Source organism: Sinocyclocheilus grahami, unplaced genomic scaffold (assembly GCF_001515645.1).
Source record: "Sinocyclocheilus grahami isolate Dianchi unplaced genomic scaffold, SAMN03320097.WGS_v1.1 scaffold1117.1, whole genome shotgun sequence".
Classification (NCBI taxonomy): Eukaryota; Metazoa; Chordata; class Actinopteri; order Cypriniformes; family Cyprinidae; genus Sinocyclocheilus; species Sinocyclocheilus grahami.
In genome coordinates this window covers 174,272-197,737 of record NW_015506296.1, presented here as the reverse complement: position 1 = coordinate 197,737, position 23,466 = coordinate 174,272, and the positions used below count along the sequence as shown (strand labels likewise).

The 23,466-nt window shown below is 37.6% G+C and overlaps 4 protein-coding genes and 1 long non-coding RNA gene across 5 annotated transcripts in view; 1 reads left to right on the top strand and 4 right to left on the bottom strand.

The window, feature by feature from the left end:
• LOC107566962 (L-rhamnose-binding lectin CSL3-like) overlaps positions 1-3,852 on the top strand; it is an 8,543-nt gene extending 4,691 nt beyond the window's left edge. Inside the window, exons 9-12 of the mRNA XM_016252534.1 lie at positions 1,227-1,271; positions 1,420-1,558; positions 3,532-3,641; positions 3,761-3,852. Coding sequence (XP_016108020.1) covers positions 1,227-1,271; positions 1,420-1,558; positions 3,532-3,641; positions 3,761-3,774 — 308 coding nt within the window. The 3' untranslated portion in view covers positions 3,775-3,852. The remainder of the gene's footprint in view (positions 1-1,226; positions 1,272-1,419; positions 1,559-3,531; positions 3,642-3,760) is intronic.
• Positions 3,853-5,194: 1,342 nt separating this feature from the next.
• LOC107566954 (14-3-3 protein beta/alpha-B-like) lies at positions 5,195-14,208 on the bottom strand. The gene is made up of 6 exons (XM_016252526.1): positions 14,078-14,208; positions 10,443-10,743; positions 10,069-10,257; positions 7,934-8,029; positions 5,915-6,031; positions 5,195-5,824 (listed from the first exon to the last, which is right to left on the bottom strand). The coding sequence occupies exons 2-6, from the start codon at positions 10,734-10,736 to the stop codon at positions 5,774-5,776; spliced, it is 747 nt and encodes a 248-aa protein (XP_016108012.1). The 5' UTR covers positions 10,737-10,743; positions 14,078-14,208; the 3' UTR covers positions 5,195-5,773.
• On the bottom strand, positions 7,332-8,052 carry LOC107566964 (uncharacterized). Its single transcript, XR_001606574.1, has 2 exons — positions 7,934-8,052; positions 7,332-7,843 (listed from the first exon to the last, which is right to left on the bottom strand). It is a non-coding gene; the product is annotated as an uncharacterized lncRNA (long non-coding RNA).
• A 2,065-nt stretch (positions 14,209-16,273) lies between the features above and the next one.
• LOC107566961 (eukaryotic translation initiation factor 2 subunit 2-like) lies at positions 16,274-20,453 on the bottom strand. Its single transcript, XM_016252533.1, has 9 exons — positions 20,274-20,453; positions 19,817-19,988; positions 19,516-19,616; positions 18,865-18,997; positions 18,604-18,698; positions 18,324-18,472; positions 17,267-17,323; positions 17,094-17,179; positions 16,274-16,628 (listed from the first exon to the last, which is right to left on the bottom strand). The coding sequence occupies exons 1-9, from the start codon at positions 20,286-20,288 to the stop codon at positions 16,453-16,455; spliced, it is 984 nt and encodes a 327-aa protein (XP_016108019.1). The 5' UTR covers positions 20,289-20,453; the 3' UTR covers positions 16,274-16,452.
• Positions 20,454-21,000: 547 nt separating this feature from the next.
• The window catches only part of chmp4bb (charged multivesicular body protein 4Bb), a 3,535-nt gene continuing 1,069 nt past the window's right edge, over positions 21,001-23,466 (bottom strand). Inside the window, exons 2-5 of the mRNA XM_016252536.1 lie at positions 23,096-23,273; positions 22,880-22,994; positions 22,178-22,307; positions 21,001-21,977 (exon numbers count right to left, since the gene is read on the bottom strand). Coding sequence (XP_016108022.1) covers positions 21,913-21,977; positions 22,178-22,307; positions 22,880-22,994; positions 23,096-23,273 — 488 coding nt within the window. The 3' untranslated portion in view covers positions 21,001-21,912. The remainder of the gene's footprint in view (positions 21,978-22,177; positions 22,308-22,879; positions 22,995-23,095; positions 23,274-23,466) is intronic.

The following is a 23,466-nucleotide window of genomic DNA, read 5'->3' as shown; positions in this document are numbered from 1 at the left end:
TGGGGTCTATATTTTACACACACACACACACACACACACACACACACACACACACACACACACAGGCTATATATACTATATATACAGTATATCTCGATTCTGAGATTTTCGGAAGGCATCGCAAATCTCTCTTGAATTCGGACACGCCTTAAATGCACCTGCGCCATGTGCTTTAGACCATGCTCTTAGATCGTTAATATAGGGCCCTTGATATCTGGCAATTGCAAACATAAATACATTTTAGTTATGTATTTTATCATCAACAGTTATCGTTTAATGACCATATTGTCATCTTGTCATTGTCTCATTTTAGTCATTGGAAAAAAGCTCGTTGACAAACATTTTTTTGCCATAGATTTCATTATTGATTAAAATGAACCCTAACTCCTTTTTGTATCACTTGAAATGTCTCAAACTACTATCAGAGAAAGTAATGTTGGTCGGCTCAGATTTTAAAACATACATTATTTTAATTTGTCATGCATCTCCTAGCAACATTTCTGTGAGTTTGTTGTGATCGGAAGGAATTTAAAGTCTGGTAGTGTGTGATCTTCCGTCGTTTAGTGCATGATGCCCAGTTTTCACACACAGTAGTCGCTAGCACGTCAGTTTACGTGCTCAATGTACAAATTTTCGCATGTAATTTAGTCTTTCCGTTGAAAAAACAACCCAAACCATGCTGGCCAGGCTAGGAGACCTATAGGTATATATAGGTCATGATCAGAGATTTTCTCCATACCTGGAGAAAATTCAAGGTTAGAGTTAGAGATTAGAGTTTAATTGAAATTACTTTGCTTATCGAAAAGACCAAACATGCAGAAAACCTTCAGCCACCATTTGTTGGGCCAATTGGGTGGACTTTCCAAAATTATATATAAAATGTACTTTTACAACAAAAATAATTTGACATTACAAAGTGCACTTATGAAATGTATACTTGTGTTAAGAAACAGTCATGAGAGTATTAAGAGAGTGTTAAGTGGCCTTAAATTTTATTAATATTATATTATCTACAAATACGGTTTTTAAATACACTTTTAAGATTTAAATGACTCTTTTTACACTACAAGTAAATACTACAAGTGCACATTCAATACAATTATGCACAGCTCTTTTTCATAAGGCAGAGCACATATAAATAAACCATTACTCACTAAGCCTGCTTCACATTTATTTTATATTTACATTTTTTAAACTGCTTTAAATTATCACTCTGTTTACTGTAGTTTCAAGTTTGGTCTGTGAACATAAGACGAGTGCCCTGACCTGTGGTGTGTATTCTCTTCTTAATTGATTGTTTCTTATTTTTAACATTTCAGTTAATGCATTACAGAGTTTGCCAAAATCCCCAAAATTGTATTATACGATTACTTTTTTTTGCATCCCAGAGACTGTAAAATATAGAATTTATGTTTTCAGAGCATGGGACTGTCATACACATTCACAGCGCTAACTACGGCCGAACTGACAGCAGCACGTGCTCTACTGGACGACCTCCTGCTCAGCTTGCCAAAACTGACTGCTACTCCTTAAATTCACACACAACAGTCGCCAGCAGGTCAGTTTACATGCTCATTGTACAATTTTTCACATGTAATTTATTCTTCCCCTGTTGAAAAAAACAACCCAAACCATGTTGGCCAGGCTGGGAGACCAGCTAAGACTAAGGCTAGTCTAAGTATTTTCTCCCTGTAGGGTAATAAAATGACTTGAACTCTTTCCCTGCCAACGTTTTTGAAGTCGCCAGCCACCTCCAGCATTTTTGATGATTTTCACTAAAATTTCATTGTCCCCAGAATATTTTGTTGTATGAATATCTCACTGTGCAATACACCAAAATAAAGAATAGATCTACTTAAAAAAAAAAAAGTTGTATTCTAGCTTCAAGCATTCTTTTTTTTATCAACACCTGAATGTAGGTAGTGATGGGTGCGTTCGAAACACTGCTTCACGAAGCTTCGAAACATTCGCAAATCTTTTGTTTCGAATCAGTGTCTCGGAGCGCTTATCAAACAGGCCAGGTCATGTGATTTTTGCAAACAAAGCTTCGTTACATCACACTGTTTCGAAACGTTTCGAAACTCCGATGGTTCACCACTAGGGGGTGTTGATCTCAAATGGCGCTTTTCCACTGCGTGGTACAACTCGGCTCGGCACGGTTTGCGTTTCCACTGCAGTTCAGTACCGCTTTAGAGTGGGTGGGATTATTCACATGTCGTTATAGTTGCGCCCGCCTCTTTTGCCGCGCCTCCTGAAAAACTTTTTCATTCCGCGTCGCCCCATCAAGCTCTCGCTGGATCCGCTCCTGTGCTATCAACGAGAGGAACGTCGTACTTCCTCAACACACAACGAAACAGCCACTTTTTGGTTGTTAAAAAAGTGCGCTCGATCCTTCGCTGGCTGTGCTGATTTAAATCTAGCGGTTCTGTTTTGTCTCGTGTCGCAAGTTCAGTGACGCAGGTAGTGACGATACTCTCTCCAGCCAATCAGTGATCTGCAGAGTTTACACGTCACGTTTTGGTAACGGTACGGTTCACTTGGAACCTCAACTGACGTGGTACTAAAAAAGTACCAGGTACCAGGTACTGTACCCAGTGGAAAACCCCCCAAAAGTGAACCGTACAGAGCCGTACCATGCAGTGGAAAAGCGCCAAAAGTGAACCCATGAACCACTTCTAGTTGCCCAGTTAATCATGTGACATGAAATCCCACAAAATTTTACTTTAAAAAAATAAAGAATCCAGGGCCAGATGTTGTGGGTTAAACAAAAGAGAACTTCCTTTTAACACAGATGGCTGTATAGTTTTAAAAAATGTGTAAAAACATTCAGTACTTTCAACCTCCAAATCACATCATACCTTAAAAATAACAAAATGAGCTTACGATAGAATTAAATCCATCTCCTTCTCCTGACTGATAACACTACTCTTGCCTGCTGGTTTTTATAGACAGCTCTAATGAAAACACTTAATTAATAATTAAATAATTACATAAATCAATTAATTCATTAAATAATTACTTTAGTTAATTGTGTGTTAAGGGTTTGATTATGCTTAAAACATAACACAATCACTAATATTTAATAGTATTTAAGTGTTTATTATTTATTTAAAAAAATGGTATTTCTAAAAAATAAACATTTCCATTTGTTTTGTAAGTTTTGGTCTGAGTTCTTGATGCTTTTGCAACGTTTTCACCAGCAGGTGTCGCCAGCATGTGCTGTTTCAAGTGCTTCCAAACATTGAATCATTTTTCGAAGCAATTGGTTCAATTGATTCAATGCTTCGAAAAGCTTTGTTTCTCCCATCACTAAATGTAGGCAGGTTTCATAAAAAAAATGCATCTGGATCATATTCAGTAAGATGATCAAAGCAAAGATGCAACAGATGGCTTCCGTCAGCACCCCCAAAGCTTGCACAGTCCTTAGCCACTGGAGTGACATTTCACTTGCTAACATTAGGCTTACACCAAATAATCTTCTTTTTAGCAGCATCATATGACCCCTTTAATTGATCTTTTATTATTGTTTAGATGTGAAGGGAAAAGAAGCTGCTCCATATTAGCCTCCAACAGTGTCTTCTCGGATCCATGTTTCGGCACATTCAAGTACCTGTACATCTCATACTCCTGCGTGTCTAAGTGTAAGTGTTACTGTACATAATTTTCTAATGTGTTGATTAGTTCTGGTTTGGTTTTACTCATTAACTCACTCATCAGGCTAGACTGATAAGCTTACATTACTGTTAATGTTCTTTGGCAGCGAACGGCAGCTGATCTTGTGGATTTGGCCACTTCAATTCAATCAGCATCCCCTCCACTTTAAATGCACTGAAACAAATCTATTTCTTAATTGTTAACGCATCTAATATGAAATGGTATTTGCCGTTTTTCTTCTTGTAAAGATATGGCAAAAGGGTAATGGTAGAATACTGCTGATACGATTTCACTCTTTTTTGTGCGAATAAAGTGGCTTTGATTACATTTTTCTATAGACCTTGCTTGTACACTATGTTGTGGGATTTCCCTTACAATAAACGCTTTTGCCTATTATGATTTGTGCTTATTGTTCTTAAAGCATGTTGATTGTAAACACCTTAACATCATTTACCAAGTTTTAGGATAAAGAATACATCAGGGTACACATTGCTCATTTATTACCGACATTGTAACAATGCAATGCTGGTTATCCAAGCATGTTGATTGTAAACACCTTAACATCATTTACCAAGTTTTAGGATAAAGAATACATCAGGGTACACATTGCTAATTTATTACCGACATTGTAACAATGCAATGCTGGTTATCCTTATCCTTTAACATATCAAGTGCAAATAATTGCACAAACCAACTTATCTTTCATTCACTGAGAAAAATTATATGCTAAGAAAACCTTATGGTGCAACCTCATGAACCTTTTTATATTTGCCAACTGTAATTCACAGCAGTTTGGGGTTAGTCAATTTAAAATAACTTTTTTTATTTTTTATATGAACATATTTTAAAATGTCTTTTTTTTCCTGATGCAGAGCTGAATTTTCAGCATCACAACTTCAGTCTTCAGTGTCGCATAATCCTTCAGAATACTGATTTGCAGCTCAAGAAACATTTTCTTATCAGTGTTGAAAAGAGTTGTGCAATTTCTTTTATTACTTTTTTCTTTGATGAACAAAGTTCAAAAGAACAGCATTTATTGGAAATAGAAATCTTTTGTAACATTAAAAAATCTCGTTAATGTTACATTTGATCAATGAAATGCATCCTTTAATAAAAGTAATAATTTCCTAAAAATCAACCAAGCAATCAGTTAATCTTACTGGAACCCAACCTTTTGAACATTAGTATTCTGCCCACCTAGTGGCAAAATTATGGTACTTCTCAAACAAGCTGTTCTGACTTAATAAAAACAGAAAAAAAAGTCTAACCTCATTTGATTGTACTGTAGGGTTATAACCCTATATGTATTTATGTACTTCAATGTATTATTAACATAGTATGTCAAAGCAGAAAGAAAACTTAAAAGCTAGCTTTACTCATTCAAGTTAATACCATTTAAATTAGTTCAAAATACTTTAGTGTTGTCTTTAAAATTAATGTTTAAAAATGTCACTGCTTGTTTAAGAATGACATCAATGAAAACACAGTTTAAGCAGCACAGAATTGAACAAGAAAGCAGAGATGTCAGACTTACTCTGTATTTGGTGAAAATAAACTGCCAGTTTAATAACCATACAATAAAACCTGTAAATACCGATGAATTATACTAAAAAAAAAAAATGATCGTAACAAAAACAAAAAAAAAGGAGGAAAAATGCACAACCAGCTAAAGTGGAACAAAGGGATTTATCAGGAAGGAAAATTAGAGTTCACAACCCCGATCCCCAATACACTCACTCTCACTTTCAAACACACACACACACACACACAGTTACTCTCCGTTAGCAGCACACACACTCTTACAGTCTCACTCAGACATGCATAAAGGACAGGGTTTGATAATCAGTACACATTAAATTCACAAACAAAATGACTGGACCTGCTCTAATGTCAGCATGTCACCCTGTGAGCCAACACCCCCCCCTCCCAGCCACGGGGGCTTCGCTGAGCGTCTTCCTGCGGGTGCTGATCATCGTTCAGAAGGTACAGGGGAGCGGGGCTGGGAACTGGATTTTGAGAGGGGTGGGTGCTGTAGGGTGGAATGAGATGGGAGGGTTGGTGGAAGCCATTTGTGTATTTAAGGTGGATGTGTGGGTGTTTGGAGATCAGTGCGGCTCCCCTAGTTCTCGTTGTCGCCTGCTTCGTCGCCCTGGTTTTCTGACGTCCAAAGCTGCAGGTATGAGAATTAATATAATGTATGAGCCAATAAAGCACTGAAACAGAAATAACACTGGTGCAGAATGTATGATGGAGGACTTACAGTGAGGTTGTCCCTTAGAAGCTGCATGATCAAGGTGCTGTCTTTGTAGGAGTCCTCATTTAAAGTGTCAAGCTCAGCAATGGCTTCATCAAAAGCCTGTAAGAGAGGCTCTGGTTTCTCATTTGGGTTGAATGAGCATTAAATACACTGGTGCTTGTATTGTAACAATGTTTACTGTAGTCAAGATTTGCAAAGAAATAAAATACACATTTATATGATGAAGTGTAAGATTATCCTTATCCTTTAACATATCAAGTGCAAATAATTGCACAAACCAACTTATCTTTCATTCACTGAGAAAAATTATATGCTAAGAAAACCTTATGGTGCAACCTCATGAACCTTTTTATATTTGCCAACTGTAATTCACAGCAGTTTGGGGTTAGTCAATTTAAAATAACTGTTTTTTTATTTTTTATATGAACATATTTTAAAATGTCTTTTTTTCCTGATGCAGAGCTGAATTTTCAGCATCACAACTTCAGTCTTCAGTGTCGCATAATCCTTCAGAATACTGATTTGCAGCTCAAGAAACATTTTCTTATCAGTGTTGAAAAGAGTTGTGCAATTTCTTTTATTACTTTTTTCTTTGATGAACAAAGTTCAAAAGAACAGCATTTATTGGAAATAGAAATCTTTTGTAACATTAAAAAATCTCGTTAATGTTACATTTGATCAATGAAATGCATCCTTTAATAAAAGTAATAATTTCCTAAAAATCAACCAAGCAATCAGTTAATCTTACTGGAACCCAACCTTTTGAACATTAGTATTCTGCCCACCTAGTGGCAAAATTATGGTACTTCTCAAACAAGCTGTTCTGACTTAATAAAAACAGAAAAAAAAGTCTAACCTCATTTGATTGTACTGTAGGGTTATAACCCTATATGTATTTATGTACTTCAATGTATTATTAACATAGTATGTCAAAGCAGAAAGAAAACTTAAAAGCTAGCTTTACTCATTCAAGTTAATACCATTTAAATTAGTTCAAAATACTTTAGTGTTGTCTTTAAAATTAATGTTTAAAAATGTCACTGCTTGTTTAAGAATGACATCAATGAAAACACAGTTTAAGCAGCACAGAATTGAACAAGAAAGCAGAGATGTCAGACTTACTCTGTATTTGGTGAAAATAAACTGCCAGTTTAATAACCATACAATAAAACCTGTAAATACCGATGAATTATACTAAAAAAAAAAATGATCGTAACAAAAACAAAAAAAAAGGATGAAAAATGCACAACCAGCTAAAGTGGAACAAAGGGATTTATCAGGAAGGAAAATTAGAGTTCACAACCCCGATCCCCAATACACTCACTCTCACTTTCAAACACACACACACACACACACAGTTACTCTCCGTTAGCAGCACACACACTCTTACAGTCTCACAAAAAAAAAGGATGAAAAATGCACAACCAGCTAAAGTGGAACAAAGGGATTTATCAGGAAGGAAAATTAGAGTTCACAACCCCGATCCCCAATACACTCACTCTCACTTTCAAACACACACACACACACACACAGTTACTCTCCGTTAGCAGCACACACACTCTTACAGTCTCACTCAGACATGCATAAAGGACAGGGTTTGATAATCAGTACACATTAAATTCACAAACAAAATGACTGGACCTGCTCTAATGTCAGCATGTCACCCTGTGAGCCAACACCCCCCCCTCCCAGCCACGGGGGCTTCGCTGAGCGTCTTCCTGCGGGTGCTGATCATCGTTCAGAAGGTACAGGGGAGCGGGGCTGGGAACTGGATTTTGAGAGGGGTGGGTGCTGTAGGGTGGAATGAGATGGGAGGGTTGGTGGAAGCCATTTGTGTATTTAAGGTGGATGTGTGGGTGTTTGGAGATCAGTGCGGCTCCCCTAGTTCTCGTTGTCGCCTGCTTCGTCGCCCTGGTTTTCTGACGTCCAAAGCTGCAGGTATGAGAATTAATATAATGTATGAGCCAATAAAGCACTGAAACAGAAATAACACTGGTGCAGAATGTATGATGGAGGACTTACAGTGAGGTTGTCCCTTAGAAGCTGCATGATCAAGGTGCTGTCTTTGTAGGAGTCCTCATTTAAAGTGTCAAGCTCAGCAATGGCTTCATCAAAAGCCTGTAAGAGAGGCTCTGGTTTCTCATTTGGGTTGAATGAGCATTAAATACACTGGTGCTTGTATTGTAACAATGTTTACTGTAGTCAAGATTTGCAAAGAAATAAAATACACATTTATATGATGAAGTGTAAGAGGCTGTCCACATAGGACACATTCTCGTTTTTTATGGTTTTATATGTACACATGCACTAGATGGGCATCTTTGGCGACTGTACGGTCTCTCAATACTTGGCAAGTTAAAATCAGTTGAATTTCTATAAAAAAAAGTCTCTGTCCAAATTTGGTTAAATGCAAGAACTCATCCTGTGTGAATGGCCCCTTATGTTGCTAGCATTATGTCAAAAATAGTCAGACAGATAGATAGTAGTGATGCACTGAAATTAACTTTTTACCGAAATCAAAAGGAAAGTTATTATTTAATCAAAAACCAAAACTGAAAAGGACATTTTCAGAATTCAATTTGGGTAACTGAACTCATTATTCTGATCAGTGTGTAAATTTCTTTGGCAACAAGCCACTTCTCAATGTTTCAGCCTAACAAATTTTACATACTGCTACTCTAGAATCATTTTTGGTCACGCTAATGTGTGTCCACTCCACACTGCTGACGTGTTTACCTGTTGAAGAGTATCCACGCCATGTTCACAAAATAGAAGCTAAAACAGTCAAAACGCACCTTTGGAGAAGTGCTAATTAAACTTTCGATCTACGATTTTGGCTCTCTAAAAGAATTACGCCAGAATTTTCTGTTTTGGCCAAATATTTCCTAAATTTAGGTGTATCACTCATAGATGGAAATACAGATAGATAGATAAATGACAGACAGACAGACAGAGAGATAGAACAATATAATTATAGATAGAACGATAGATAAATTGACAGACATGACATAACAGACAGACAGATAGAACGACAGACAAATAGAAATAGAACACAGAATTTCCCACAGACCTACACTCTATTTATGGCGGCACTTCCCCCAATGGAGGGGGAGGGGGGGTTGTTTTTTTGTATTGTAATACTAAAAAAAACATGCTCCAATGCAAATATTTATGCGAAGAACTTTATATACATAATTAAACATCTCCCTCACACAACATCTCTACATTTTTTTTAGCACATTTAACATTCTTTGTTTGAACATGCTATTTTACAGGGCTTTCTGAAAAATAATTTTAGGAAAATATTTTGTAATATTCATCTGGATTGAAGGAGCAGACACTGAGCAACAGAGTTAAAGAAGTTAACATTATAGTTAATATCATTTAGCCTATGTCGGGGTATCTGCAGGTTTTTTAAAATCAAATTTAAGGCTTTTAACCACCTTTTAAAAATCTGCAAAATGAATACCGTAACATTTTAAACCGTAATATGACTGTATAAAGCATGATTTACAGTTCAGATACAGGGTTTTATAGAAACAAAGTTTTATGAAATGTTCTTCACATTTTTATGTTTGCTTCTTAAAAATATGGGTCGATTGTCACAATGGTCTTAACAAAAACAGCAGACAGGCTGATTGAAAATGCAAATTCATTCTCTGCCAGTAGGTGGCACTTTTGGAAACTGCAGAAATATAGCGGTTTTCCTCAGTAACGGCAAAGCAACGCTGCACCTATAAACGCTACTTTATCAGACATTATAAGAACATGCCATCAATACTTTTCTGAAGACAGTCGGTTCCCTTCAGCGATACATTCACATTAACATGCTGTGTTTTGACTTTGTAATGTGCAGCGCTCCTATTTATTCAATGAATCATAGCCTTTTGAAGTTTAATCCAGCCATTTCACGATTCTTGCATGAGTTTTGGACAAATCTGTGCAAATCTATTTGTGGCAGTCAATGTTGATATTATGGCGGGCCGCCACAAATAAATCAATGTATGGGAAACACAAACTTCAGACAGAACGATAGACAGAACAATAGATAGATAGATAGATAGATGACTGATAGATAGACAGATAGATAGAACAAAAGAAAGATAGATAGATGACTGATAGATAGACAGATAGATAGAACAAAAGAAAGATAGACAAGACAGAACAACAGAAAGAATGATAGCTAGATAGCTAGCTAGATAGACACATACAATGCACTTACTGGTCTTAGATTCTCCAGACGCGACCTCAGATAAGTATCTAAAGTAATCGCCTTTCATTTTCAGGTAAAACACCTTGCTCTCTGCCTGAGAAGCATTGGGAATGAGGAACTTCTCCAAAAGACCCTGTCAAGACAGGTTGGGACCATCAGGATGGCTCATATTTGTGGTGAAACAGTGAAAAATGGAAAAACTGAAATTAAAGTGTTCTTTGTAAACTGAAAACGAAATATTTTGTATTTAAGAATGAACTTCAAGTGATGTCATCATTATAAAAGGTTCAGAAGATGAAGAGAAAGAAGTGCAGATACCAGCACATCATTGCAGATGTCCTGCAGCTCCGTCTCAATCTTTTCACGATACTCGCGTGCCATCTGTTGCTTCTTCTCGTTCCCCTCGGTCTTCTGCTCGATGCTGGAGATCACACGCCAGGAGGAGCGACGGGCGCCCACCACGTTCTTGAAAGCCACAGAGAGCAGGTTGCGCTCTTCATTGGAGAGCTCCACGCCGCCCTCGGTAACAGCCTTCATAGCGGCTGCCATGTCATCATAGCGCTCGGCCTGCTCGGCAAGCTTGGCTTTCTGCACCAGGTCACTCTTGTCCATTTTTAGACTGAGAATCAGATACGAGTAGGTATGAGCACAATAATTCACAGAAAACCACCAAATTAAATGGATTTAGAAGGTTTTGAAAAGTATTAATGCTCAATAATTGATGATGAGCAGTCGATTAACAATCTTCATTTTCATCTGATATCGATTCTTAAATCCAAGTTTGATATTTTAGTTTATGCTGTTTTCAGCTGATGCACAAAACTTGACTAAACATTATTTGTAGCGTGCCACCCATCCAATAATTTTAATAAGCTTTGTGCTGTTACTTTTGATATGAACAATGTCTCAGCTTTCAAATTTTAATCATGGAATTAAAAGAATGCAGTTTTGACACACTTTATTATGGCATGACAGATCACCGTAGCCACACAAGTTAAAGTGGCACATGAACTGATCATTTCTTCGTCTTGACTAATAGTTAATAGCACAAAATACATTTTATGAACATCAGGTGTTGAAAGAAACAGTACAACTTACTGAAACACATCATGTCTCATGTAATCGTTAAATCTGCGTTTCAACCAGACGTATGTCAATAAAACAGCTTGTAAGCAATGTCACAAACTTGCAAAAGCCATTCAATGTCCATAAACTCAATAGTTAGCAAGAAAAATGAACTCTAGAGAAGAGCATTTTGATAAATATGTGCACGGTTCTACATATTCATTATATTTTTACTTAACCTGTTAGTGAATTCTTATTTAATGTATGTTTGAATACATCTGTCATGTACACAAGTTATGACAATCACGTTTAAATATTTATATTTTCAACAATGAATTGGACTAGAAACAACTACTATCATTAAGACATTTTTGTGCTGGAGGAAGACTATGATGAGAGCTACATCCCTTCAGAGCAAGGTTACTGTTACTCTTCATCCGCAGCACTGGAACTGCACTGACTGACAGCCCGTCTAGAACGAGCGCAGGTGGAAATATCAATAGAAAGTCTCTTGTCCAGTCAGATTAGAAAATCAGATTACAGCTAGGCTAACTGTTATACATATAGGCTAACGATAGACTAACAATCTTATTGTCAGGTTTATGTTGTTAAGTGGACCGTTATTTTGTCATTCTCTTCGGTTTACTTCACTTCCTGTTTCAACGCTATTTGGTTTCGGTTTCACAGACAGACAGACACAGACACAGACAGACAGACAGACACACACAGACAGACACACAGCCACGCACACACACACACACGCAGAGATGCAGACGCGCACACAGACACACACACAGAGACAGACAGACAGACACACAGACAGACAGACAGACACACAGACAGACACAACACACACACACACACACACACACAGAGAGACAGACACAGACAGACAGAGACACACACACACACAGACAGACACACAGACAGACACAGACACAGAGACAGACAGACACACACCCACGGAGACAGACAGACAGACACACACCCACAGAGACAGACAGACAGACACACAGACAGACACACACACACAGACACACACACACAGACACACAGACACAGACACACAGACAGACAGACACGCACACACACACACACGCAGACACACGCGCACACACACAGCCACGCGCACACACACACACACACACGCAGAGATGCACAGACACACACACAGACACACACACACAGACAGACACAGACACAGAGACAGACAGACAGACACAGACACAGAGACAGACACAGAGACAGACAGACACACACCCACGGAGACAGACAGACAGACACACACCCACAGAGACAGACAGACAGACACAGACACAGAGACAGACACAGAGACAGACAGACACACACCCACGGAGACAGACAGACAGACACACACCCACAGAGACAGACAGACAGACACAGACACAGAGACAGACACAGAGACAGACAGACACACACCCACGGAGACAGACAGACAGACACACACCCACAGAGACAGACAGACAGACACAGACACAGAGACAGACACAGAGACAGACAGACACACACCCACGGAGACAGACAGACAGACACACACCCACAGAGACAGACAGACAGACACAGACACAGAGACAGACACAGAGACAGACAGACACACACCCACGGAGACAGACAGACAGACACACACACAGAGACAGACAGACAGACACACAGACACAGAGACAGACACACAGACACACAGACACAGAGACAGACACACAGACACACAGACAGACAGACAGACAGACACAGACAGACAGACAGACACACACACAGAGACAGACAGACAGACACAGACACAGAGACAGACACACAGACAGACACAGACAGACAGACACACAAACAGACACAGACAGACACACACACAGAGACAGACAGACAGACACACAGACAGACACACACACACACACAGACAGACAGACAGACACAGACAGACACAGACACACACAGACAGACAGACAGACACAGACACACAGACAGACAGACACAGACACACACACAGACAGACAGACAGACACACAGACAGACAGACAGACACACACACAGACAGACAGACAGACAGACACAGGTTTGTATACAATTCAGTGCTGATTACTGTCTAAAAATAAACAGCAATTTTATTTAACAGTTTGCACTCTTTAATATTCATGTAATAATTGACGGGGTTCCCTAAATAATTTACAGTATTACTTCAGAGATATTTTTTCTTGTACATCCTGTCTCGAAACGGATCGAATCAAGAGCTTGTGTCGAATAATAAAATATATTACAAAACACAGCCCTAATAGGTTTATGATCTCATTGAGAAGAAAGTGATAAGAAAGTGTAATGCACTACCAACATAAAACATTATGGCATCATGTCTAACACTCGCTTGTCACATTTAACAAGGCCTGCTTAGAGGCAAAACAGCGACTAAATAGTAGATGAAAGCGTATTTTACGCAATCAAATTGAACATTCAGGCCGTTGCTAAAATAATCGAACTGTGCCGCGGCTTTCATAATAAATAATCTGTCCTTTTCTCGCTCGAGACGTTCAGCCAATCGCTTCAATCGCACTCCGCCAGCTCCGCTGATGTGAGCTAGCGCGCTAACCACACACCCTTTCACTGAGAGGAAGAAACTCTCCGACAATATGTAATGACTCTCAACCTTCTAAACAATACTGCTAACGTTATACTATTATCTAACACTAAATGCTGGCAGGGGGCTCGGATATTTCATTGTATCGACTCAGGGCGTCTGACAGCCCGAGGCCTGAAGCGCTTAGCAAGCTGCTAACCCCCTCCGCTGGCCGCGAGAACGAACACAAGGCCGTTCCAGCAATGAAAGCATGTCAGGTGAGACACATGGAGAGCCATAGACTGAATAAGGGAAATACACTCACGTTATAAACGGCGTTTGCTCTGACTTTAATCGTTAAAAAGACACAAATCGGGTCCCCGTCCTCCGCGTCGCTCTTCGGTTGCTCTGGGCTAAACCTCTTCCGCTTACAGAGACACTTCCGCTTCCTGCGAACCGTTCCCACTGTCTGAACGTGTTTGTTATTATGTAACATGCATTGAACATCATGAGTAACCCGTTTAGTTCATGTTCAAATACCGGGATCGACGAGTACTGACTCATTAAAGCAATGACAAGTTAAGCACAGAATTTAATTAAGAAGTTATGCACAGAGAAAGCGTTTATATTAACGTCTGTGTTCTTAGCTCTGGTTTTTGAACTTCATTAGTATTATGTTTATTTGTAAATGCCACTGTCTGCAGGTATAAGTGACACATTTCCTGCAGAAATACAGCATAGACCCAAAGTTGTCAGCTGTTCAGGCTAAAATCAGTGAAGCACATTTGTGAGTGAGGTAAAGTGTGGCAGCTTTACTCTGAGCTTTACTCTGGTAAAACAGGCAGCAGAGGAATACGCCCACTGCTATTTCATCTCCAATCTACTGAAACTAGAACAAAGTATCTTTGACATAAAGAAGTCACAGAAGTACTGCATCTAAACAATAAATACAATTAAAAATCAATAAATAAAAGCAAACACAAGCAATGTTTGAAAAAGCTACATCAGCCCGACACAGTGAAAGATGTTAACTACTTTACAGTTCAAAAGTTTTGGTTTGGTAAGATCTATCTATAGAAATATTTTTACCATTTTAAATGGACTGTTCTCTATTCCTGTGATCAAAGCTGGTTTTTCAGCATCAGTACTCCAGTCTTCAGAGTCACATGATCTTCAGAAATCATTCTAATATGCTGATTTGCTGCTCAAGAAACATTTCTTATCAACGTTGAAAACAGTTGAGCTGCTTAATATTTTTTATTTAAACTGTGATAAATTTTTTAGGATTCTTTGATGAATAAAAAGTTAAAAAGAACAGCATTTATTTGAAATCTTTGTAACATTATAAATGCCTTTCCTGTAATTTTTGATCGATTTAATGTGTCCTTGCGGCTAATAAAAATCTTACAGAACCAAACATTTGCATGCACCAATAAGCAAGAAACAAGGACACAAAACTGAAACCTTTAGTCATTTTTATAAAAAAAAAAAATCCAATTTCAAATATGCCAACAAAAAGCATTCAGTTCCATCTACGCACTGCAAACATGCCCAAACATCTGCTGCCCAATGTTCTACTGAAGTTTTCTCATTTTCTAGAGACCGGAGGAGATTCAACGTCACACTTTTGCAGAAATGTCTGGATCACGAAACACTCGCTTGGATCCAGTCTGAACATTCTTGCATTCTTGTGCATTGACTTAGCATTGGGAGATTCCGTTTTCCTTTGATAAAACAAAGTCCGATATAAAAGGCTGTGGTTCATTTTGCAAAATTCATTTTCCATCCAATTATATCACTGCATAAAACAGTTGAGCTGCTTAATATTTTTTATTTAAACTGTGATAAATTTTTTAGGATTCTTTGATGAATAAAAAGTTAAAAAGAACAGCATTTATTTGAAATCTTTGTAACATTATAAATGCCTTTCCTGTAATTTTTGATCGATTTAATGTGTCCTTGCGGCTAATAAAAATCTTACAGAACCAAACATTTGCATGCACCAATAAGCAAGAAACAAGGACACAAAACTGAAACCTTTAGTCATTTTTATAAAAAAAAAAAATCCAATTTCAAATATGCCAACAAAAAGCATTCAGTTCCATCTACGCACTGCAAACATGCCCAAACATCTGCTGCCCAATGTTCTACTGAAGTTTTCTCATTTTCTAGAGACCGGAGGAGATTCAACGTCACACTTTTGCAGAAATGTCTGGATCACGAAACACTCGCTTGGATCCAGTCTGAACATTCTTGCATTCTTGTGCATTGACTTAGCATTGGGAGATTCCGTTTTCCTTTGATAAAACAAAGTCCAATATATAAAGGGCTGTGGTTCATTTTGCAAAATTCATTTTCCATCCAATTATATCACTGCATTTTCTCTGAAAAACAAATACTGCTCTGAAAGTAAAAATGTACCAAATAGACAGAAATATGCTCTGGTTATCAGATATGCTAAATGCAGAAAAACATATTTCTGGAGGAAGGAGGTAAAGTAAGACAAGCAAATCAGAGGCAGCCTGTTCGCAAGCCTTCTAGCTTCAGAGTCAGATTTATTAATAGAGATTACACTCAAAACCCTCCAGAGTTCACTCCAAGCCTTGGGTCACTGCGCTTCAGAGGAGAGCAGCGAGGACAGCCGTCAGCCAGAGGGGCAGAGCATCAGTCTGAGGAAGAGGCCAGAACAGGGTGCTTGTATTAGTTGGCTTTGGCTCGAAGCTGGGCTCTTTTGCCGGTGACAGCCTGGAAGCCGGTCTTGATGCTGGCTACAGAGCAGCGTGAGTGACAGGTTTCACACTGCAGGAAGTAGAGACGCGTGTCCTTCTGCAGAATTGTATCCGGTGAGCGGCAGGTGTGACAAGTCACATATTCCTCTGTGAAACACAAAGAGAAAATTCATTGTCGAAAATGAGTAACTTAAACAGTAAATGCTGTGTTTTCACCTTGTTTTCTGTAAACCAAAGGAGTGGAGTGGACTGAGCTAAACGCTATCATACTACATGTACTGAAATTGAAAGGAGGTCACTACATTATTTACATGAAACTAGGGCTGCACAAGTATTACTACGATAATCAAGATTTCGAAAGCACAACTTCACATGGGAAGACGTGTCGAAATGAGGGCGAGATGCATCACTTGCACCGAATGTTATGACGATTAAGTGCTCATGGCTACAGTATGCATTAACTGCTTTTAAAGTGTTTGAAGTGCAAGATTTCATTTATTTGTACAAGGTCAAATTAAATGATGCCAAGTTACAACAAGTATGTCGGGGTATTTGACGGGGGGTACAAATATCATCAAATGGGCCTTCATACGTGCAAAATGTTTGACTTACTTATATATCTTCTCAAGACGTTTTCTATTTGTTTCTGTTGAAAGCGTCCCTTAATTACAAGCTGGTTATTTCCATCTATGGATCCACTAGAAGCAGGAAGACATTGCTTGCGTTACAGGAGAAATCACCTTTTCACATTTGACAGAATTCTGGAAATGCAATTAGAAGCTCACCACGTTCCTAACTCAGCTAACAGGAACGCCAAAAGATGTTTGGGCTGTCGATGCAACCTGAAGATGAAAATGTAAACATGCAAGTTTAATAGATAAAATTACACCTATAAACTAGAATCACTGGTTTGGTTATATTCACATATGGGTCAATGACAAGTAGAAGTGTCCATGCTAAAGAAAAGGAATTTATTTATTTCACACCCGCATGTGAGTGTATACACCTTAATCATTTTCTAAAAGGTGTATATATATATATATATATATATGATGAGTTTATTTGCAAAAACGGATAACTCAGTTTTTAACCATTTTCAAAAATCAAGTTTTTTCGTTGTGCTTTCCAATTAATCTCAATCAAACTGCAGTTGGGTTATTTTGATATGGTTAAAAATACAGCTAACTAATACAAAAAACAAAAACATGATTTTTGAATTTATGTTTTTGCAAATAAATCATTCATTCATATATATATATATATATATATATATATATATATATATAATACACACAAACAAAAAACATTTTTTTTAATATGGTAATTTATGATGTATATTCAATATTTTATTATTATTAATTAAAAAATTCTTCAATAATAATAAATACAAATTACAATCTGTAATAACCATGTCTTGTTGTAAAAAGCTATTTTAAAATATTTCAAGAGACTTATCTATGTTACTTATCTATGCTTAATGAGGGTCTTTTATTATTTTTATTTCGTTTTTGCATTTTATTGCACTTGATTTTGATTTCGCAGACATATGTTTGTCAAATGTAAATTTTATCCTTTTAATAAGGATTTTCTTTGTGATATTAGAACAGTTGTGTCACTCTAAATTTAATTCAGTAATTAAAAAAATATGCTTGCATCATCATTGTATGTATGATTTTTTTGTGCAGTTTTTTTTTTTAAGCATTTCAATGTTTTAATGTATTTTTGAATAAACTGGTAGGACCAATAACAAAAGCCTTGTAATTGACCCATGTATCATCTTTTGTATTATTTTATTTGGAAAAAAATAAAAACTGCAGACATGGACTAAATGTTTATACTCACAGTTTACAGATGTCAGTGAAGTTGACAAAAGATGTTTTCTTGGTCCCAACTCGGACCACCTGAGGTGGCTTCATCACAAACTTCCTCTTCTCCCCTGCCACCATATCAGGGTTCTTCTCCCTCATGATGTTAAACACCCGGCTTAACAACTGTAAAGATGCAGATATGGAAATAATGACACTCCAAATTAAAGGAAAACTATCCCATTAGCGTGGGGTAGAAGTACATCAGATGTGTGAGGAATAAGAAGGATTGCTCATCATATGAATAATCATCATACCTCATCGTAGGTGTAATCCCTCTCTGAACCAACCCATGCTGGGCCCGACTGTGAACTGAATGTAACGCCATCTGTGCTTTTATCATCCTCAATGACTACAGGGAAATATAGGTGAAGAATTCACACAATCTAATATTTAATCAATCGCCAATAAAATCTTTTTCATATAGTATCTGGTATTACTGTAGCTGTTTCTGGAAAAAACATAAGAAATAACTGAGCTGCATAATTAGACTAATTAAATGAAGCATGTCTTCATACCATCATCCTTTTCCACAGTATCACTTTCCTCAAAAAACTCCACTTTTTTTGACTTCTTTTTTTTAGTTGGAAGCAGCAGATCAAATTCATCGTCCTCCATCATTTCCTGCTGGTCTCCCTCAATTTTCAGCTCCTGGTCACCAATAAAATGAAAAGAGCCAACAGCCTTTAGAAGAACCATCCAATACAAGAAAATAAGCTCAGTTGATTTGCTGATTGGCATGTCACCATATTCTAATTGTTGAGATAGTGAATTGGTGGGTTTTTGTTAAATGTGAGCCAAAATCATCACAATTAAAAGAACCAAAGACTTAAACTACTTCAGTCTGTGTGCAATGAATTTATTTAATACATGAGTTTCACAATTTGAGTTGAATTACTGAAATAAATGAACTTTTCATTTTCATTGAGATGCACTTGTAAGTGAAACGCCTTCTTGAACAAGAAAAGATGCTTTTGAAGATTACAAGGGCACGTACATTTTTTTCAAATAATGATGTGCATGGATAAATCATTCAAATGTTAGCACAGTGGTTAAAGATGAAGTGGGCCCAATGTAATCACACAGATATGGTCACATTTCCGATACGTGGTGAAAAGCATTTCATGCGCATTGCATCATTCCCTGGCAATCTACACATAAACAATTACCTTCATGCCCTCCTCAATGTCATTTTCAAACACCTTCTTCGGTTTCTTTTTCTTCTTTTTCTGGTTAAAGAAGTTCAGATCATCTAAATCATCCGAAGGCTCTGTGAAGATCAAACAGTGTCATAAACGGCCAAAAGTGCAATCCTGAAACCGCACTGTGCACAAACTCTACACGTGCAATGACATTTTCAAGTTTGTGATTTAAAAGCATTTGTTGAGAATCATTTGACTAAACCCGAGGCCCAGAGGTAAAAGAGAAGAGCAGAACACTTCACTGATGCTCATACTTGCATCCTCTCACCCTTTCTCTTGACTTCATCATCTTCAGGCTCCAGTTCTCGCTCCTCTGCTGCTTCAGGCTCAGCTTCGTTCTGTTCAGTCTGCTGAGCCTCCTCTGCATCTCCATCCTCGTCGAGCATGAAGGGCTTCTTCTTCTTCTTCTTCTTCTTTGTTGTGGTGGGGTCGAATAAAATCTGAGGACACATAACGCACCAGGTCCATTTGCTCAAACATGCCTCAATGTGCTGAAGGATACAATACGGAGCTCAACTCTTTGTACTGCTCAAGCAATGTTGAGTATTATTTACTTTAGTTTTTGCATTTTATACAATTAGAAACAATACGCAATGACATCAAATCGTGCAACCATACAGCACGACGTTAACTGCTCTCATAATCTATGCCAAGTCACAACATAACTGAATATTTCCACTCAGCTCTCAGCAATAACAAACGACACACATAGACCACCACAATACCTCGTCTTCTGACATGATGACTGAATCAAATATAGCTGTTTCTCGTCGTGTTAAATCTCGGTGACACGGTTAACACTACTGTTCCCATCCACTGTCTTGCATCAGCACAGGCGAGCTTAGCGCGCAGGCGTACTTCCGGCGACAAATGATTACATCCTTATGATGACGACAACATTACGCGACTTTCCATGGTACAGCTGAGGATTTCAATCGATTACAAGATTTATGTTCAGTTTTACATTTATAGCAATATTATTGTTGTTGTTTGTTTTGTAGCTTCTTCCAGACATTTATGTAGACCACCACGAATCGAATTGTTCAATCAAATAAGCAAGATTTTTTTCAGAAGCAAACAGCCATGTGCTTTATTGAAATTCATGAATCCACCCAAACCCCTTACCAACAGGAATGTAAAATAAAGAACATCAAAAGCAACTTGGCAACGAATGCACGGGCAAGACGAAAAGAGTGAAATGAGCAACTAGATGCAGTACAAACACCATGCCCCACTCTTCTTATAATTTTCATCAGTCAGCTGAGAGGCATTTCAGTTATTTAAAGGACATGCCACTCAAGTTGCATCAGCATGCCATTCATTAAGGCACATAACGCAGCAGACACGTCTTTATATGCTTTTGAGTGCAAGAGCAGGACAGAAGTGATTGTTTTATATATAATTTGAACAAGAACTAAGGTGTATACTACAGAAAGACTAACAACACCAGAGAAAAGGAATCCAAGTTTAATGATCTCTCAAATAAAAGCCATCTGAATTCTTTTTAAACATACAAATGTACACATATGCCTCAACCTGAATAGATACAGCATTTTTGCATCTCAAAAAAGTATATGCTTCCATACGAGGGAAAAAAAAACGTGGTATAGTTTTTGTATAATTACAACCATCTACTGTCAGATAAACCCTCAGCACATCAATAAATCAGGCCTGAAAAGAGCACAATAGGAAAGATCTGTTATTAAATAGGTCATTTTCTGCAACTATTTGGATGCAGCACCAAACAAAACATGATGGGCAGTCAGATTTATATATATATATAAAATGGAGCTAATGTTAGTCATTTTTAATTTGTTATTTGTCACCAAACCATAATATGTCACTGTCAACAAACTGTAAAAAAGCTTATGCTGTTGGAAGTGCTTGAATAACATTAATCTAACAGAACACATTGAGATCAAAGATCGAAGCAAACAACAGTACCAAATATATTTAATATATCAGATGAGATGAGAGCGTGTTGACCATGTATATGAAAATTGTGTATTGGCAAACATGCTTATCTCCATGACAAAACAAAACAACCAGTTTCTGAATAGTAGAGAGGTCAAAAAACACTTCTATCAAAAAAGGGGAAATTAGAAACACCAATGCATTACCTAAATAACCATGGCCAAACATTTAAGGGTCACTTCATATATTATGTCATCAGATTTTATTGTCAGATTAACTTGCTTCATATCCATTTTCGTTGTAACTCTTGTTTTTTTCTGGGCTTGTTTTATTCACTCTGCAAGAGCTATGGTAAAATGTGTTTTGTAGTGTTAACCCTCTGAAGGTTCTCAGGTTTGCCTGCCCAGGCCAACCACGACGAGCAACGAGAGTCTGTCAGATTGGGTAAATTTACATGGCCCATGCTTTGAGTTCTTCCATGTCATCCTCATCCTCCTCTTCTCTCTTTTTTTGGGCTGGAGAAACACAAAGGCAAATAGTTATAAGGGTTTCCACAGGGGAAACTCTCAAGACGTCTTTCTACTTGTGTAATTTTCAAGTCCAATTTCACATGTATTGTCTCGTATGTAAAATTTTGAAAGTAGTTTGTGAGATATAAAAAAAAGAATTCTATGTTAGTATTATGTTGATATGTACTGAACAGCATGAAACGAACCAACAGGTTTCTTGGGTAATGGGTTTAAAGGCACACTGGGCAGAGGGACATCCTCTGTGCCACCAATTTCCAGCAGGTTCTTGTCTAGCTCCTCCTGTTCCAACTCCTCTAATTCAGCCAAAAGCTCATCCTAGAAAGGGAAAGAATCGCATTGTTCGGTCAACATCGGTAAAAACTGCATTTGAAGAGATACATCTATGTAAATTGTATTATTAAGCATTTCACCTTAATCAGAGAGTTAGATAGTACCTCTCTAAACAAATATAAGTCCAGTCAGGTAAATATTTCTATTTTGCTGTTGTTCTTGTTTTTTTAAGTTGAAATGAAAACTTAACAATAATGTCTGATTTGCTAATAATCTGGTTCATCTTCATTTTGCTTTAACATTAGCAACACTTGAGCTACATGTTTTCGCTTAAACCTGATGATGTTCTTAACAAGACGATCCGAAGAGCAAAAACATCTGAGAGTCACAGGATCAGTGTCACAAGTTTTCTTAAAATAATGCAGAATCTTAAATCACTTTTATTTAAGTCATAATGCTTCTTTGTTTGATATTTTAAAATCCTAACAAGTTCTGTTGAGGAACTTTGAATACCATACTGAAACTATGGGATTTTTTTCAAAGGGGATTCAAATTCTCGAATGCTCCTCAGTGTGTATCAAACATCACACAAGTTCGCTCCCTTTGTCTCAACTCACCTCATCATAGTCTTCTCCAAAACCTACAGGCCTTGAAATGGCATCAGAAATCTCCTGTGCCAACTCCTGCTGCTCTGTGATGTCCTGCATGAGGTCGTCCACTTTGTCTATATCCCTGACAACAATCAATAATATTAAATCAATATATATTTTTGCACATCACTAACTGCATTCTGTGATACAGATTCAATAGGAAATTTTACTCAGGCATCTTACATATTTTCATGCGCTGTCTTCATGGCCTTGGCTGCAAAGCCCATGTTTTTAAGCACTTCTGTGTTTGTATTAGCATTCTCCAATGCTTCTCGCTGGAACTCAATAGTGGAGAGAGTGCCATCTATCTGAGCCAGCTGCTTCTCATATCGCTTCTTTCTTTTCAGGGCCTGTAAAGCAGCTAAAAAAGGGATAACAAACATGCACAAAATCAGTTTCACACACACACACGCACATATATACATACATATATATATACATATATACATACATATACACATATATACATATATACATATACACATATATACATATATACATATACACATATATACATATATATATACACATATATACATATATATATACACATA